Here is a 19,151-nt window from a genome sequence, read left to right as displayed (position 1 = left end):
TTACATAATTAATTTTACAATATTTAACACACATCGCTATGCATATCGTGAGTATATATATATATGTATATGTATATATATATATATATATGTATAATTATACATATCAATTGAATAATTCTTATAGATTTTAATACTAACAAAAGGGTAATTTTTGTAAATTTCTTCATATATATATATATATATATAGGTATGTATATTATGTGTATAGCTAAATTAGTAAACATACTATACATACATATACACACGTATGTATGTATGTGTGTATGTGTGTATGTATGTACATATATTTTGTTATCGATTTAAACTACATTTTGAGTGTAAAAGCTAAGTTTCTTTTTTTTTCTCTGTCTATATAAGTATATTAACAAATTTATAGCTAGGCGCATGTTCTTTATATAATATACATATATAATATATATAGTTTATGGTTTACGGTTTATGGTTTATATAGCTTGTATAATTAGTATTTACATTTATCCAAACTAAGCGCAGTCGTTTTAAAAACTCTACTTTGATTTCATGGAAGTATTTCTTTGTTGTTTTCCTTTTCCTTTTCCTTTTTTTTTTGTTATTTTTTTTTTAAATATTATTTCGTTTCAGTTGGGCTAAATTGTTCATCAAAATGATATACACCACACACACGCACACACCCCTCTCCCTCTCTCTCCCCCTCCCTCCCCCTCCCCCTCTGTGTGTGTGTGTGTGCTTTAAACTGTGGTTCCAATCTCCTCGCTGGCATCGTCATCCTTCTCTAGTTTGTCCTGTTGCTGCTGCTCCTCCACATTGGGCTGCTTCGTTACCTCCTCCTGCTCCTGCTCCTCCTGCTGCTGCTGCTCCTCCTGCTGCTGCTGCTCCTTTTTCTGCTGCTGCTCCCCCTCCGACGTACTTGTCGGCGTAGGCGTGCCGCTGACCTCCAGCGAGAGCTCCTCGCTTGGCGGCGTCTGTATAACATTTGGCTGCTGCGCCGCCGCTGCCGCCGCCGCCGCCTCATCCTCCAGCTGTTGCAAATGCTTGCGCAGCTCCTCCTCCTGCTGCTCCTCTAGCTGCTGCTGTTGCGCCAATCGGCTCGCCTCCAGCTCACGCATCAGCTCCGGCGGCAGCTCGCCCGTATAATCGAATGCCGCGAATGGCTCCGTTGTATCAATATTGATTGCCTGCTTCTTCTTGTCGGCAATCAGTTTCCACATGTTGAGCAGCGTATTGAAATTGACGCCAGGCGGCAGCGAAATCGACGCAACAGCAGCTGCTCCACCAGCCCCAGAGTCAACCAAATCCTTAGCCGCAGTCGCAGTCGCAGTCGCAGTCGTCGACGCAGTCGTCGTCGCAGTTGCAGTCGCAGTCGTCGTCGTCGCAGTCGTCGTCGCAGTCGTTGTCGTGGCAACTGGATCGTCATCGTCGTCGGAGGAGCTGCTGCTGACGGCGCGTATTTTGGGCATCTTGCTGCTGCTGGTGCTGGGCCCCAGGATGGGCGTCAGGCCGGCCAGCTTTAGTTGCATATTGTATTCGTGAAAGTCGCGCTGTATGGAGCTGCGCCTGGAGTTGGCCATCTCCTCGCTGCTGCTGCCCAATATCTGATTGTATTCGCGCAGGCCCAGCTCCTCGACGGGCACATAGTGCTCCCCGATCTCGATCAGATACACACAGCGATTGATATGCGAACGAAAGAGCACATCCTTGTGATTTGGAACCCATACGTGCACCACATGACCCACCATCCCGGCCGTCGGCTCCCAATCCTTCCAGCTGAGTCGGCCTCCATTCGCGCGCATATGATCCGTCGGCCAGACGACGGCATCGATGATGTCCAGGCAGTCGTAGATCTGCAAGCGAAAGTCAATTAAATCAAGTCCGTCAACTGCTTCAAATGCGTTTCATTTCAAGGAAAGAACTTGACCTGAAAATGGGTTCGAGTTCGCTTTAAAACTGGCTCAAACCCGGCCTGAAGCGGGCTTAAAACTGCATTAATCCAAGGATAAATTGCACCTTTTGGTTCATTTTGATACCTCACATTCCTCACATTCCTTGGGTTTTTATATATATAAATATAATCCATTTATAGGCATAAGTAGAGACAAAACCTGGATTCATGGATGTAGAAATCAGACTGCAGGAGCCGAGCCTCACGGCAAGGCATTCTTTTAAACCTTGAACCGAAGTACCTCACATTTCTCACATTCCACACATTCCTCACATTCGTTAGGTTTATATATAAATTGATCCCTTTATAGCCATAAGTTGAGCCAAAACCTGGATTCATGGATGTGGAAACCCGACTGCAGGAGCCGAGCCTCAAGGCAAAGCATTCTTTCAAACCTCACATTCCTCACATTCCACACATTCCTCACATTCCTTGGGTTTTTATATATATAAATATAATCCATTTATAGGCATAAGTTGAGCCAAAACCTGGCTTCATGGATGTGGAAACCCGACTGCAGGAGCCGAACCTCAAGGCAAGGCATTGTTTGAAACCTTGAATGGAAATGCCTCACATTTCTCACATTCCACACATTCCTCACATTCGTATATAATCCAATTATACCCATAAGTTGAGCCTAAACCTGGCTTCATGGATGTGGAAACCCGACTGCAGGAGCCGAGCCTCACATTCCTCACATTTCTCACATTCCTCACATTCGTTGGGTTTTTATATATGTATATAAATATAATCCATTTATAGGCATAAGTTGAGCCAAAACCTGGATTCGTGGATGTGGAAACCCGACTGCAGGAGCCGAGCCTCAAGGCAAGGCATTCTTTCAAGCCTTGAACCGAAGAACCTCACATTCCTCACATACCCCACATTCGTTGGGTTTTTATATAATCCATTTATAGCCATAAGTTGAGCCAAAACCTGGCTTCATGGATGTGGAAACCCGACTGCAGGAGCCGAGCCTCAAGGCAAGCCATTCTTTCAAACCTTGAACCGAAATACCTCACATTCCTCACATTCGTTAGGTTTATATATAAATTGATCCCTTTATAGCCATAAGTTGAGCCAAAACCTGGCTTAATGGATGTGGAAAACCGACTGCAGGAGCCGAGCCTCAAGGCAAGGCATTCTTTCAAACCTCACATTCCTCACATTCCACACATTCCTCACATTCCTTGGGTTCTTATATATATATAAATATAATCCATTTATAGCTATAAGTTGAGCCAAAACCTGGCTTCATGGATGTAGAAAACCCGACTGCAGGAGCCGAACCTCAAGGCAAGGCATTGTTTGAAACCTTGAATGGAAATGCCTTACATTTCTCACATTCCCCACATTCCTCAGATTCGTTAGGTTTATATATAAATTGATCCATTTATAGCCATAAGTTGAGCCAAAACCTGGCTTTATGGATGTGGAAACCCGACTGCAGGAGCCGAGCCTCAAGGCAAGGCATTGTTTGAAACCTTGAAATACCTCACATTCCTCACATTTCGCACATTCGTAGCGTTCTACCACCTTGGCTTCTTCCCAGTTAACCCATTTCAATAAATGGAGTATCAAATCAGCTTTGAAAACGCCTTTGAAATATCTTAAACCTGGTTTAAGACAGCTTGAAAGCGCTTTGACAAAGCTTTTCAAAATGCGCTTCAAAGTTGATGTTCAATAATTTCGTTCGATTGGGACAAAATATAAGCAGACTTTTGATTTTATAGACTTTGGCAATGGTATTAAATTAGGCATAGAAAAAAGCCGCATAAAACTGGTCTGAAACGGAGTAAAACGGAGTAAAAGGCTAGCATAAAACTGGTTTAAGACCGCTTGAAAACCATTTCCAAAGTGAAAAGTAAAAGTATTTAAGAGAATAACCTTTAAAAATCTAGACTAATAAAATCACATCAAATAATAAGCAAGATAAGACCAGATAAAAACTAGTCTAAGGCGCGTTTAAAACTCTTTTAAAAGTGGTTTTAGACCGCGGTAAAACTGGTTCAAAACAGGCGATAAACTTATTCAAAAGTTGCTTAAATGTAACTCCGCAAAAAAGGAAAAGTCTCTCTCTCTTCGAAATAGTCTATTAAAATGGTATTAGATGATGGAATGAATAAAACCGGTGAGAAATTGGTGTAGAGGGTTTAAGACTGATAAAAAAAACTAGCTTTAAAGCGGTTGAAAATGACATTCAAAGTGAATTAAATGAAACTCAGGAACACAAAAGTTTCTTAATCATGATAACCTTTAAATGGACCGTCTATTAAAAAGGTATTGAATGGGGTATACGAATGGTATAAGCCCAGAAAAAACTGTTTAAGTCCGGTTAAAAACTTCCTTTAACGTGGCTTCAATGCAACTCAAGAAAACAAGTCGATTGATGGAAATAGCTTTGAATAGATAGTCTATTAAAAAGGGTACTTAATGTTGGATTGGATAGGAACTGTGTGAAGCAGGAGTGAAGGGTAAAGGACTGGCATAAAACTAGCCTTAAACCGGTTGAAAGCCACATCCAAAGTGGATTAAATGAAACACACAAGAGTCTCTCGACGGAAGTAGACAGTCCATAGATAAAATATTATATATAGTCTATTAATATGATATTAGATGAATAAAAGCTGTGTAAAACTGGAAAAAGTAGGGTATGAGGAGACTGGCATAAAACCGGTTTAAGAACGTTTTAGAACCTAAAACCCTTAAAGCTAGTTAAGAGCTAGCTTTAAAGTGAATTGACTGAAACAAGAGTCCCTTTTCAATAGATAGGCTATTTATATAATATTGGGGCATAAGATTATCATAAAACCGGTTTAAGAACGTTTTAGAACGTTATTAAAGCCGATTGAAAACTACCTTTAAAGTAAATTGAGTGTAACTCAAGAACACAAAAGTCGTAGAGTGAAAATAACTTTAAATAGATAATCTATTTGCATGATATTAAATGAAATGGATAAAAGCTGTGCGAAACTGGGCGAAGTTGGGTTTTAGATACGAATCTAGCCTTAAACCGGTTGAAAACTACAACCCAAAATGAAACTCAAGCAAGGACAAGAGTTCCTTATTGACTATTACTCTTAAATAGAGAGTCTATTAATATGATATTAACTTATGAAATGGATAAAAGCTGTGCGAAACTGGGCGAAGTTGGGTTTTAGATTCGAATCTAGCCTTAAACCGGTTGAAAACTACAACCCAAAATGAAACTCAAGCAAGGACAAGAGTTCCTTATTGACTATAACTCTTAAATAGAGAGTCTATTAATATGATATTAACTTATGAAATGGATAAAAGCTGTGCGAAACTGTATCAAGACGGTGTTAAATCAGTTTAAGCCAGGTGTAAAACCGGTTTAAATAGCCTCAAAAAGTAGCCCAAAAGTAGCTCAAATAGGAATTATATGGAGGCTCAAATAAAATGCAATGGAAAATTCTTTAGAGGACTCACCCCCGTATCGTCCACAATGATGACCTTTCTGTAGATATCGATGCGCGGCTTGCGCGGAGTTTGCTGAACATTCGATGCAGATGCGGATGCGGATGTTGCAGCCGTTGTTATTGTTGTTGATGCGGCGCTGGTGCTGCCGGAGGCTGGCGAGTCGCTGGCCATGAGGCAAATGGGTCCCTTGGTCTTGCGCGGATAGTCGCCGGGCGTGGTTATGATATTGCCGACGCCCAGGCTGCCGGACGAGCCGGTTAGCAGCTTGTTGGAGCGCGGACTGGCGGACTCCTGTTCGGCCAAATCCGGATTCGCATCGGCGCCGCCAGCAGCAGCAATGGGCAGTGTGGCGCGTCGGCTGCTACCCTGGAGCTGTCCGGCGGCGGCACCGCTGCTGCGGGCACGCGGTCCGCTGCTGCCGCTGGCGCGCAACGTTGAACCGGAGGCCGATTCCTGGTCGCGTTCGCGATTCAGCAGGCCAGCGATGAGCGTGGTCGAGGTGGGCTTGACCGGCATTACGGCTAGGCCGCCGCGGACGACGGCCAGCGTATCGCCGACATAGCTGCCGGCGAGGCTGCCGGGCACATTGCCCGGCCGGACATGGCCGTAGTAGCTGTTGACGGTGAGCGTATTGTAGAGCGGCGCCGAAATGAAAACCGGCGCCAGATCCGCGCTCGATTCGCCGCCGGTGCTGCTGGCCGTGCCGGGTGCGCTGCCCGTCTGCCCGGCGACTCCGGTGACTCCGGTGCTCGTCGCGATGCCCGCTGCACCGCCTCCAACGGCAGTTGAGCCTGCAATGGAAATGGAGCCCGTGCCCGTGCCGGTGCCGGTGCCGACGACGCTGCCGCCGCTGCCGAAATTGCAGGCGGCGCCGCCGGCGCCCAGTTGCATAGATGCCTCCATGGCGGAGCCGGAGCTGCAGCCCTGACGGCAGCGTTGCCGTATGCGATGCCACCAATCGAACAGCGTTTGCCTGATCGTATCGAGGGTAATGGCGCCGCCAATCACCTGACAGAGCTGGCTATTTGTGTCCGCATAGGATGTGGTCAGCGGTGAAACATAAATGGGATAACCAATGGGCTGATCGCAGCTGGAATTGATGATGTTGCGCAGCGCCTGTTTGGCGTTCTGTATGCTGCCGCGTTCCGGATTGCGATTGCGCAAATAGATGAGCTCCTGCTGCTGGCCGGCCCAGAGGCCGCGCACGCATTCGCGATTCAGTTTGATGACGCGAAAGCTGAGAAATCGCTTGGTCAGCCGGATGATGCGATACTCATCGGAGCCGTCCTCCATGACGTGGCGCAGGGCCAGCAAATTGGGTGCGCCGCGCAGAACGGCGCTGCGCCAAACGGGATCCGCTTCGTGCGAGATGACCAGCTCCTTGGAGCAATTGTCGATGGCCTCGTATAGGGCGAGCGGATCATGAAACTCATCCGGATTTGTGATGTGATCCTGTTGCAATTTGAGGGCCATTTTAACAGCGGGCGCCACCACCGAATGCAACAGCTCCATGTCAGCAAAGACCCATTCGTCGCGCGGCGACGTAATCCGAAAGTCGCCCTTAAAGAGCGCATGGAGGCCGTGCAAGAAGAACTCAACGCCCGTCAGCGAACTGTGCGACGCGGTGGCCAGGGAGCGACGCGCCAACAGGCCGAGGGCCAAACATAGCGACACCAGCGGCGCATCCTTGTTGACGCTCTGGGCACGCGGCTTCGGTGTCGGACGCGTTGTTGTCATCGATGGCACCGTGCTGGGCATTATTGTGGTCAGATTTGTGCCATCCAGCTGATTGATAGTCGGCTGCAGGCGCGGCGAATCCTCCTTGCGCAGCATTTGCGATTTGCCCGTCGCTGTTGTTGTCGTTGCCGTAGTTGTCGTCTTGGCCAGCTTAACGAACACATTCTGATCCATATAGGCCACATAGCCGCCCAGGCCGGGCGCGCTCTCCGATGTCTGACGCGAGATATTGGCAAAGCTGTGCGAGCTGCTCAGCTGATCGACATTGCCCGAAACGCTGCCCTCCGGCTGGACATGGACGCCATGTTGCGCCGCATTGCCGCCGCTCATTGTGGCGCTCTTCTGTGGCCGGACGCTGCGCAGCTGCTGCTGCGACTGCGACTTGGATTGGGGCGCACTGGTAACGCCGTGCGCGGACAGATTCGGCGTGCTCTTCGAGTCGTTGTGCGCGGGCGTGCTATTCGCCGTGACTGCGCCCGGATTGCTCGGATTGCTTCCAGCCAGCGCTTGGACACTGGCTGGCGCCTGCTCTACCGCTGTGCTTATGCTTAGGGGTGGCGGACGCGGTGGACGTGGCGGCGGCGGCGGCGGCTCCGGCACCATCACCACCGCCGCGGCGACCGTGGGCGTTCCTGCAGCCGGCGGCGCTGGCTCCTTGACGGTCGGCATCGTCGGCATCGTCGGCACCGTTGGCACCGTTGGCACCGTTGGCACCGTTGGCTCCTTGGCGGCTTGCGCCTCCTTGCGCTTGTCCACGCAATAGTTGATCCACTTGAGGTAGACATAGCAGAAGCTGGAGCGTGTTATGCCGACGGCGCGAAAATCGAAATCCTCATCCAAATTGAAATTGAATATGGGATCGAGATCGACAAATTGACGGCTCAGCGTATGCTGCAGTGCCTCCTGTATGGGACCCGAGGCCAGCCACTGCTCCAGCTTGGGATTACGCACCACATAGTAGATGATGCTCTGCGAAACAAAAGAAGGAGTTTTGCAATTAATCACGGGCTATGTGTGGGGCGACGTAATGTACCTTAATGTAGTAGGTGATGAGCACTTTGCGATACTCGAAGACCTGCAGGGTGGCGCTGGCCAGGTTATCGGATATGGAATAGCCCTCGATGACATATTGGGCGGCGACCACCTGCCACGCTAGCCAGCGTGTGGAGAACATGGCGTTGGCGCTGAGCAGGCGCGGCAAATGGCCGGGATCACAGCAACAGCAGCCATCGTTATCCTCGACATCCTCCGTAATGGCCTCCACCTCGCGCTGCTGGCAATAGGTGCCGCGAAATTCAAGGCCGCGCATCTGAAACGTGCACAGACCGTTGCCCAGCTCAATGATGTGCACCAAACAATTCAGATCGTCCGAGGCGAGCACTGCAAATGGCAATTGTGTGAATTATGTATGGACTTGGGAGTTGGGAGCTGATGGTGATTCGCTTACCGAAGCAATCGCCCTGGTTGACATTGCCCCAGCGACCCATGAGCAGATCGCCGCACAGCGAATGCTGCAGCGACCGGGTCAGATGCTCGTAGAAGATGCTATTCAAATTGTTGTCATCGGCGCCGAGATCGCGCTCCAGCTGCGAGCTGAGCCGCGTGTTCGAGTGATCGATGCGACGCGTATTGTAGTCGCGCTCCCAGAACTTAACCGGACGCACATACGAGGTGAGAAATATGGCGCTGCCCAGAAACGGATTCAGCGGCGTCGACAGCAGCGCCGAGATGCCCGCCTGCAGGAACAGCATGGCCGAGTGCGGCACGCTAAACGGCTGGGCAAAGGCATGGAATGCCGAGCCCCATGTGATCTGCCACGGCGCAATGTACGTCACAATGAACTGCAACTGCAAGGCGAAGAGATCGATATACATATATATTTATTATCCATATACATGCATATATTCAAAGGGTATTTTATCTGTGGCTTACCTTGAGCAGAAAGTCGCAGCACTTGCGAAAAGCGAGCGATACGAAAAAATAGTCGATGATGAAACTTTCCGTTGCCATCGCGAAATCAATGCGAAAGAGCAGCACGGTGAATATAATAATCAGATATTGGTTCGTCGGATCCGAGTACGCATTACGCACAACTGCAAAAGTAAGGAGAGAAAGCATGTGGTTACTAAAAATCAAGATATCGATATCGATATAGATAAAGTTGATATAGATAAAGATGATAAAGATAAAGGTAAAGATAAAGATAAAGATAAAGATAAAGATAAAGATAAAGATAAAGATAAAGATAAAGATAAAGATAAAGATAATGATAAAGATAAAGATAAAGATATTGATATAGATCTAGATCTAGATCTAGATATAGATCCAGATATAGATATAGATATAGATATAGATATAGATATAGATATAGATATAGATATAGATATAGATATAGATATAGATATAGATATAGATATAGATATAGATATAGATATAGATATAGATATAGATATAGATATAGATATAGATATAGATATAGATATAGATATAGATATAGATATAGATATAGATATAGATATAGATATAGATATAGATATAGATATAGATATAGATATAGATATAGATATAGATATAGATATAGATATAGATATAGATATAGATATAGATATAGATATAGATATAGATATAGATATAGATATAGATATAGATATAGATATAGATATAGATATAGATATAGATATAGATATAGATATAGATATAGATATAGATATAGATATAGATATAGATATAGATATAGATATAGATATAGATATAGATATAGATATAGATATATATATAGATATAGATATAGATATAGATATAGATATAGATATAGATATAGATATAGATATAGATATAGATATAGATATAGATATAGATATAGATAAAGATATAGATATAGATATAGACCTCACTGAACTCGGCAATTATAAGAGCTACAAGTGGGTAATTTGGTATGTAAGTATTATATAAAGTCTCAAGTCAATTTCAAGTAATTCCCAGCTAATCCTAACTATATGTGACCTCGCTGAACTCGGGAACTAAATGAGCTAGAGCTCGGTAATTTGGTATTTAAGTATTACATAAAGTCTCAAGTCAATTTCAAGTAATTCCCAGCTAATCCCAACTATATGTGACCTCGCTGAACTCGGCAATTATAAGAGCTACAAGTGGGAAACTTGGTATTTAAGTATTATATAAAGTCTCAAGTCAATTTCAAGTAATTCCCAGCTAATCCCAACTATATATGACCTCACTGAACTCGGCAATTATAAGAGCTAGAAGTGGGAAACATGGTCTGTATCGCTTGCACAAACATGACAGGGATATAAATACATAGAAAGAGAGAGAGAGAGAGAGAGGGAGAGAGAGGGAGAGATGATATCATGCTGTCGCACTTACATTTGAGAGCGCAAACAGCGACAATGAGCGTGCCCCAAGGAACGCCAAACTTGTCGACAATGTGCTGCGAATCGGCGGTCAGCGATGAGATGGCCAACAAGGGAAAGAGCACATTGCGCTCGAGGACGCTCAGATAGATGTAGAACTTCTCGAACCACATGATTTGCGGCGCATTTAGCACCTCGAACTGTCCGAACTCCTTTTGGCGCAGCAGCGGCCGGGCGAAGCACAGCCAGGGCATATGCTTGCGCATCTGTGGCACGGCATAGTGGAGCAGGACGCCAAGGGTGCCGATAAATACGTAGAGGACCACATTGAGATCCGGCTGGAGGACGGTGAAAACGGTGCTACAGTGCAGCACAAGGACACTGACGCCGAGCAAAGTCATCACGACCAGATCGTTCTTTAGGCGCGTCGTTACAGTTGCCTGCAATTTGCGCGGCAACGGATCGGGCGCCTGTTCCTGTTCCTGTTCCTGTTCGTTGTCCAGCAGCTCGCTGTTGTCCAGCTCGATGCCGGCATTATTATCATCATCATCATGATGATGATGATGATGACGATGATGATCATGATCATGATCATCCGTTTCAACGTCCATGGCGGTGGCATCGATATCTGTGTTGGCGGTGCCCGCGCCGGCGGTCAATGTTGACATATCGCCGGGATTCGTTGTCGACGAACTGGACATTTTGTCATCCAGGACATCCTCGCTGCTGGTTGGCTTTGCCGCGTACACGTTCTCCTGACTGCGCGCCCGCTTCACAAGCTCAGCGACAGCTGCTGCTGCTGCTGCGGCTGGCTGCTCCTCAACGCCTCCAATGGAGGCGTATGAGCTGGAGGCGGTCATGGCGCGTTTGCTGCTGCCGATGGTCTTGGCCAGCGTTTGGCTGCTGCCCAGCGACGAAGCCTTCGATTTGCTTCGATGCTTGTGCTCTAGCTGCAGCTCCAGCTGTGCCTCCGCTTGAGCCTCCTGTTCATGCTCATGCTCATGCTCATCCTCCTGCTCCTGCTCCTGTTGCTCGTTCTGCTCCCGTTCTGACTGCTGCTGCTGCTGCTCCTCGCCCATGGCCAGCTTTTCCAGCGAGCTGAGCTCGATATGCTCATTGCTGTTGGCCATCGAGCTGAGCTCCGGCTGGCGTGACGTCGGCTCCGATGACTGTCGCTTGCCGCGTCTCAGCTCCCGCTCCCGCTCCCGCTGCTGCTCCCGCTGCTGCTCCCGCTGCTGCTGTCCGGCTTGGCTACGTTTGCGGGCATTGGTCAGCTCGTCGTCGTCGTCGCGATAGGTGCTCACGATGCAGGTCTTGATGAGCCGCCACAGATGACTGAAATCGCTGGCCGAGCGCGACAAATGATAGCCCAACGGTATGAGCATGGCGCAGAATATGGAGAAGAGTATATACTGAGTGCCGCGACGCTCGTCCAAAGCCGCGTACAGCGGCCCGTAGAGCAACAGGATGGCCAGCACGGAGCGCAGCAGGCAAAGGAATGAGCCTGCAAAGCGAAAGTAGTTAGAAAGTAGTCAAAAGCTGGAGAGGAATAGTTGGCATGGCTAACTCACCCAGCAGACTGCTCGCCGCATTGCCGCCAAAGAGATGCATATCGAGCTGCTCGAGCAGATACATGAGAAACGTGTTGATCTGCGGGCACAGGCCCACCGAGAAGATGATCGGAAAGCAGAGGAGCAGCACATAGAGCGACTGCAGCAGCAATCCGACCACATATGCCGGCGCATATTGTATGCCAAAGAATATGAACGCCTCCGGCGGCGGCGGCGAGGGCGGCGTCGGCGGTCTCTGCGCATATTCCGTGTCCAGACGCTTCAGCAGCAACAGCAATGCGCCGCACAAACAAAAGTAAATGGCCCGCGAATAGGCGACCGTCTTGTTGAAGCCGTGCACCGGCGATGCCGCATCCGGCTGGACGCTCTTCACCAGCGAATATTGAGCGCTCGCGATGACCGCACAGAAGAGCAGCACGCACAGATCCTTGTAGTAGTTGTGCTGCAAGATTGCGGCGCCCAAACAGGCGACCAGCGTGCATAGCACGCAGGCGAGAAGTACGTGCAGCCAATGCAGATCACGATCGAACAGTGCCAATAGCTCCAAGCGATCCATGGCGATTTTGAACTCATGCTCCTGGCCGCACCACTTGAATCGATACTTGTAGAAACTTTTGGGCACCACCGTCTTCTCGGCGGCCAGCAGGCAGGCGGGTCGCCAATAGTCGCAATACGGCGCAAAATGACCATCCACATTGAGCATCGGCTGGCCGAGCTGTGACTGCAACTGTTGCTGCTGTGACTGCTGCTGGCGGCTGGCGGCGGCGTCCGGTGGCAGGTTAACTGCGGTGCCGGTGGCCGCTGCGACCGCCTCGTTTAGCTGCTGCTGCAGTGCATCTGTGCGCGCCGCCTGCAATTCGCTGCGCATCATATTGAACATGCCCTGGAGTGACCTGGCTGTGCCTGTGCCAGTTGTTGCTGATCCCGCTCCCGCGCCCGCTCCCGCTGTTGTCGTCGCATTGCCAGCGCGCGTCGAGCTGCCCATGAGCATGCCCAGAGCTGCGTTTGGAGGCGGCGCCGGCGCCTGTGAGCTAGTGCGCGCCTCGCCGCCGCCGCCGCCGCCGCCGCCGCCCGTTGACAGCGCGGCCATTTTCTCAATCACCCGCTTGGCGTCCATGCAGCGTTTGTCGCGCGCCAGCGCCAGCTCGATGTGCGTCATATGCTCCACAGAGCTGGAGGCGGGATAGCTGCTCTGCAGCGCCTGGATGGCATCCTGATAGAACTGGAAATGCGCACTGGACATGTTCGGTGGCACAATGCTGGGATTTGCCGGCACCGGCGTGCCATCCGGCAATATGCCGGCTATGGGACGGCCGCGATCATCGACAGCGCCGCCGTGCATCAGCCAGAGCATCTTGTGTATGTCCGCGGTGAGGCTTTCCGTCAGACTGATGCTGTGCGTCGAGTTCGACGTTGAGGAGTTGCGCGACGCAAGCTTCTGCTGCTGCTGCTGTTGCTGCTGCTGCTGCTGTTTGATGAGCGCCAGATCCAGCTGGTTGCTGGCATCGACGGTGGCGTTGGCGCGCCTTCGACGCAGTTCGTCCACCTCGCGATAGTTGAGTACCTTCGGTATGGCGCCCAGGCTTCTGGCGGCCATTCGTGATGTGCACGGCTGCTCCTCATCCTCTGCCTCAGCCTCAGCCTCAGCCTCGTCGCCGTTCTGCTCCGGCTGCGGCTGGGGCAGCTGCTCCATGCCGGCGAGCAGCTGATCCTTAGAGCTGGCGCTCACCTGCTCACAGTCGCTGGACGGACAGCCCGAATCGGCCTCGCTGCGTATCAGCTGGCTGCGACTCTGCGCAGCCGTCGCGGGTTGCTGTTGGAGCTGTTGCTGCAACGCGGGCAAGGATAGCTCCTGGCGCATGGCCTGCTCGGCGGCCTGTTCGCGTGCGCTCTGCTGCTGCCGATTGCTGAGCAGCGGCGATCGTGAGCCCGTATTGTTGTCCGTCTCCTCGTCATCGGATGCAGTCGCTGCCTTTGTGGCTGATGCAGCGCCCGTTCCGGCTGTGCCCGCCGCATAGAGCTCACACTTCTTGAGCACGTCGTCCAGTTGGCTGTGCGTCTGCTGCAGTTCGCTGAGTATGTGCTCGAGATTGTCATCAAAATCCTTGAAGACATCATCGTCATCGTCATCGGCCAAAATGCCGCCCACATCCGACTCGGCGCTGTGATGCGTCGTCTGGCTGCAGCCGAGGGCGCGTGTGCGTCGCCTCAGCGGCACATCGTCCAGCTCGTCGTCGTCGTGGTCCTCATCATCGTGTCTATGTCCTCCGTTGACCTGGTCCGTTTCATCGTGATCATCGTTCGGCCGTGCGCCGCCGCCGGGCGACTCATCGGCCGTCTTCTCATCCAGATGCTCGACAATGGGATAAACGGGCGGCTCGATGAGCGCCGTCGTTGAGCCGCAGGCGCTGGCGCTGGAGCTGCCAAAGATGACGCTGCTGCAGCTTTCCGCATAATTCTGATCGACCAGACGTGGCGGATACAAATTCAGCAGCTGATTGCGCACCAGACTCTTACTTGGCGGCGGCAAAGGATTACGCAGCTGCTGCTGCCCGCTGATGGCCTCCACGCTGTTCGGATGCGGGCTCAGATTCGAGACGGACGGCTGCGGGCAAAGCACCTCCAGAGCGGCGCTCTTAATGCGACGCACACCGTTGCCGCCGCCGCCGCCGCCCGTTTGGCCGCCGGACGACAACAGCGTCGACTTGGAGCCGCCGCCGCCGCCGCCGGCCTGTGCGCTATTCTGCTTGTGATAGCTGGTTGCATTGGAATGTCGTCGACGCTTCATTGCGGCCGTGCTCCCGTTGCTCCCGTTGCGCCCGCTGCTGCCCCCGCCGCCGCCGCCGCTGACAGTGCCGCCGCCGCCGCCGCCGCTGCTGCTGCTCACCTCGGCCAGAACGTGGCCGGAATCGCTGGAATTGCGGCCCGTGCACGAGCTGCTGGAGGCGCACAGCTGCAGGGCAGACATTGTGCTGTTGGGATCCTTGCGCACAATTCCGCTGCCCAGATGATGATGCAGGGGATTGTGATGCAGCTGATGGTGATGATGATGATGATGATGGTGATGATGATGCTGGGCCCGAAATGGCGCCTGATGCGGCTGCTGCTCAATGCCCAAATCGGATTTGGTATAGCTATCATCCTCCAGGTACACATCCGACGACGAATCTGCAAGCGGCAAGCGGCACATTAGAAATGGATAAAGTATCTAAAAAACAGGCAGCTGGAGGCAGCTCCAACCCCAGCAAACAGCTGACTCATACGTCCGCCTGCCTGTCCGCTTGTGGGAGTGCATGGATCTCGGCAAACTACAAGAGCTACAAGCTTACTTCAAGCTTGGCATTTAGGTTCTCAGATTGGATTTGGATTGACCTGAGCCGTGATAAAAGCAAAAATCGTACGCTAAAAGCCAAAGTTAAAGAAGACCTCATTTTCCATATATAGATGGAGAAAAGTAGCAGGAGAAAAGTTGGCAGTGGGCGTGCGCTCGTGTGTGTGTGCGTGTGTGTGTGTGTGTCTTTGTGTATGTATAGCAGAATGTATTGGCCCTGAGTCGAACCACCTGTTGTTTTTTTTTTTGACGGGTTTACAGCACAAATAATTATAATTATTATGAATAATAATTGCAAAAAAATAAAATGCAATATTGAAAGAAATAGTTATTTGCGTAATGGAGCACATTTAAATACTCTACCTCGGGAAGTAGGTACATTTTTGAGCCTAACAGGTGGAATTTTGTCGAAAAAAAAAAGGTTGATCATATCAATCAGACAGTCAATTGGTGCATCAATCAGTTTTATATATCAATTCGTTCATTTTAGATAACAACTACTCGGTCAGTCAATCAATCAGTCACTTGTATACGTAAATTAGTCAGTCAATCAATCATTCAATTTGATATAACAATCAGTCAGTCAGGCAGTGAGTTTTATATATATTCATTAATTAGTTAGTCAATCAATTACACAGACAATCATCATCAATCACTCAATCAGTTAGTTTAACCAGTCAATCAGTCAGTCAGTCAGTCAATCAGTCTGTCTATTAATCAGTCAATTTTATATATTAACCAGTTTTATATATATAGTTAGTCAATCAATTACACAATCAATCATTCACTCATTCAATCAGTCTGTCAGTCAAGCAGTAAGTTTAATATATCAATCAGTCAAATTATATTTAATATATTAACCAGTTAATCAGCTATACATATAGATAGTCAATCAATTGCACAATCAATCATTCTTTCAATCAATCAGTCTGTCCGTCAAGCAGTTAGTTATCAATCAGCCAAATAAAATGTAATATATTGACCAGTTAATCAGTCAGTCATTAGTCATATACATCAATCAGTCAGTCAATCGATTTGTCAATCATTCAGTTTTGTTCGTAAATAAAAGAAGTTCTCGAGAGAAGCTCTCACCTAATATCCAGGACTGGAGCGCACGATTGCAGGCATCATTGGCAGCGTTGCGACCGAGACCCAGTCCCAGCTCCATGTCCTCCACATCGTTGACGCCAATGCTGCCAATGCTGCTGGCATTTTGATGCTGTGCATGCTGCTGCTGCAGCTGTTGCTGCTGGAGATGATGGTGCTGGAGATGCGAATGCTGCTGCATCGACTGGAACAGGCCGGCGCGGCTCTGGTGCTTCAAGCGCTCGTCGTGCGTTTCCGAGCTGCGATGTCGCTGCAGGCGTGAGGAACGTGTATTTGGCTGGGCCATAACCATGACGGCAGAGGATGTGGACGCAGTGTCGCTGCCAGCTGCAGCTGCAGCTCCAGCTGTGCCTGCCTGTGCGTTATTGGCCATGAAATGCTGTCGCGGATTGGCCCCCCCCGGCCGCACCGCCTTCGTGTGCAGGAAACTGGGCGCTGCCGCCGCCGCTGCCGCCGCTGTTGTTGTTGTTGTCGTCGTCGTCGTGGCAATGGTATCCGACTGATTGCGCATTAGCTTGGCACTAAATGTCGGCTCCGCGGCACCAGCATCGAGGCTGCTCTGACGCTCGAGCCGCCGCCGATGCCGCCGACTGAATACCTCCGAGCATTTGCGCGACAAGTGACCCGTGCGGCCCGTGCTGACTGTGGTTGTGCCCGTGCTGCTGCCGCCGCTTGTTGCTGCTGCTGCTGCTGCTGCTGCTGCGGTTGAGTTGGGTGTGGAACGGCTGGTGGTGTCCGCTGCAGCAGTGCTGGTGCCGCCGGCGCCGTTGCCGTCAGCACCGGGCACAACAACCTCAACCATCTCCGGATAGACGGCCAGATACTTGGTGAAGAGCTCGTTCGCAGATAGATTATTCTGTGCAGCGGCGGCAATGGTGGATCGTATGGATTTGCTAACGCTGGCGGAGCCAGCGATCGATTGCTGATCTTGTTGGCTGCCAGCGGAGAGCATCGACGGCGCATAGAACATGAGCTCAAAGGACTCTGAGCTGTTCTTTCGATGCACATCGACTTTGAGATCTGTAACGGGTTTGAATGTGTTGGGTTGGATAATATGGACAAAGTTGTTGAAAGTTGGGGGGCGTGCTTACCAATAATGCTGTTCACATTGTCAATGGACATGATGCTGTTCTCCTCGCTGGCCTCGTTGATGGCCTGCTCCACAGACAGATGGGAGCCGTTGCCGCCGATGGCGCGCATCACTTTCATCTCGATGCCGTTCTCCTCGTCGGGATCGGGCTGATCCGCTGATTCCTTGGTGACTTTGAAAAATTGACTTTTTAGATTCACCTCGGACATGGTCTGCGCCCGATCGTACAGCCGATGCAGCGCCAAATTGATTAGCTTCACCAGCAATATGGTGCTGCTGGTTAGCGCACAATACAGGCACCAGGTCAGCCATGTGCTTGGAAAGTACTGCGAGATTGTGAAGGAAGTGGTAGCAAAAAGAAATGATGATATGAGTTGAGAGTTTTGAGATTGGACGAGCTGAGCTGAGCTGAGCTGACTCACCAAGTAGGCGACAAAGGGCGAACAGAGCAGGTAGAGCCACAGATACAGATGCACCACATTGCAAAAGACGCCCTGATGCGGATCGTAAAAATAGCCGCCGGTCAGTGAGGCCCACACGCCCTGGCGCAGTATCTCCAAGGTCTGTGAACCCATGTTGGCCTATACTGCATTGCTATTATCGGATCGATTAAGGATCGCCGTCTTATCAACGTTTTTGTGAATTGCCGCTCAGAAATCGTTATCGCTATCGTTATCGTTATCGTTATCGCTGCCCTCCAATTGGGAGCTTAAAGCTCAAAGCCAGCGAACGGAGTTGAAATTCGAGAGCAATCGCTCACTTTCAAAAGGGGGCGAAAGTGTAGGCAGGCGCCCATGAGTGTGAGTGTGGGTGTGTGTGTGTGTGTGTGTGTGTGTGTGTGTGTGCGTAAATGAATTGGCACAACGGGAGGCTGAGTTTGGGCAAAAACAATGCAAGCAAAATAAATAGCTCGAAAATCGAGGCGAGGCGAGGCGAGGCGTTGTTACTGAAATTTAAAACTAGATATTTTGGCGATTTGTTGCACTTGCTGTCAGCACTTGCACTTCGAAATCAAGATTACGAATACGATTTTAGTTCACATCGATTTGGTATCAGTTGCTGCCGCTGCTGCTGCTGCTGCTGCCGCTGCCGCTGCTGCTGCTGGTGCTGGTGCTGCTGCTGCTGGTGCTGGTGCCTCCGTGGATGCAGTTGCACCGCAGTAGCAGTTGGAACGTGTTGGTTTTTGTAGTTTACTCTTTGATGCGAGCGTTGTCATTGTTGTTGTGATTCGAACATCTCGAGCATAGTTTCAGCTTGAAAAATTTGGAACTTTTCTTTATTTGGATATTTGTTCTGCTTTTTTCTCTTTTCTTTTTTTATTTTTTTTTTATTTTTTGCAAAGTAACACTCACTCCCTATGCTCCCTCGTTTCATATGCTTTTTCTTTTATTTTGCCTTGTCTTCGCTCTGCCGTCGCTATGTCGAGTTATCGAAATGTCGTATCGTGTTATCGAGCGCTCAAGTGTTGTAAAAAGGTGGCTGGAAAATCGAACTCTTGGCGCGCATTTGAATGCAGCAGTGAATCCTTGTTTGTAATTTTTTTTTTTCTTTACCAGTTTATTTTTGCAATATCCCGATACTTAAG

At 49.6% G+C, this 19,151-nt stretch overlaps 1 protein-coding gene across 1 annotated transcript; it reads right to left on the bottom strand.

Annotated features, from left to right (window-relative positions):
- Positions 1–675: 675 nt before the first annotated feature.
- On the bottom strand, positions 676–18,904 carry pcx (pecanex). The gene is made up of 10 exons (XM_064692586.1): positions 17,989–18,904; positions 17,568–17,892; positions 16,462–17,496; positions 12,039–15,206; positions 10,481–11,971; positions 9,032–9,192; positions 8,547–8,946; positions 8,133–8,479; positions 5,372–8,068; positions 676–1,823 (listed from the first exon to the last, which is right to left on the bottom strand). Exons 1-10 carry the CDS (start codon positions 18,139–18,141, stop codon positions 711–713), a joined length of 10,890 nt encoding a protein of 3,629 aa, XP_064548656.1. The 5' UTR covers positions 18,142–18,904; the 3' UTR covers positions 676–710.
- Positions 18,905–19,151: the final 247 nt, after the last annotated feature.

This window comes from Drosophila montana, unplaced genomic scaffold (genome assembly GCF_035044405.1).
Source record: "Drosophila montana isolate Dmon_TW-CO22-7 unplaced genomic scaffold, ASM3504440v1 contig_3626_1, whole genome shotgun sequence".
Taxonomy (NCBI): Eukaryota; Metazoa; Arthropoda; class Insecta; order Diptera; family Drosophilidae; genus Drosophila; species Drosophila montana.
Note: the sequence above shows the minus strand (reverse complement) of the source record. Positions and strands in the feature narration are given on the sequence as shown.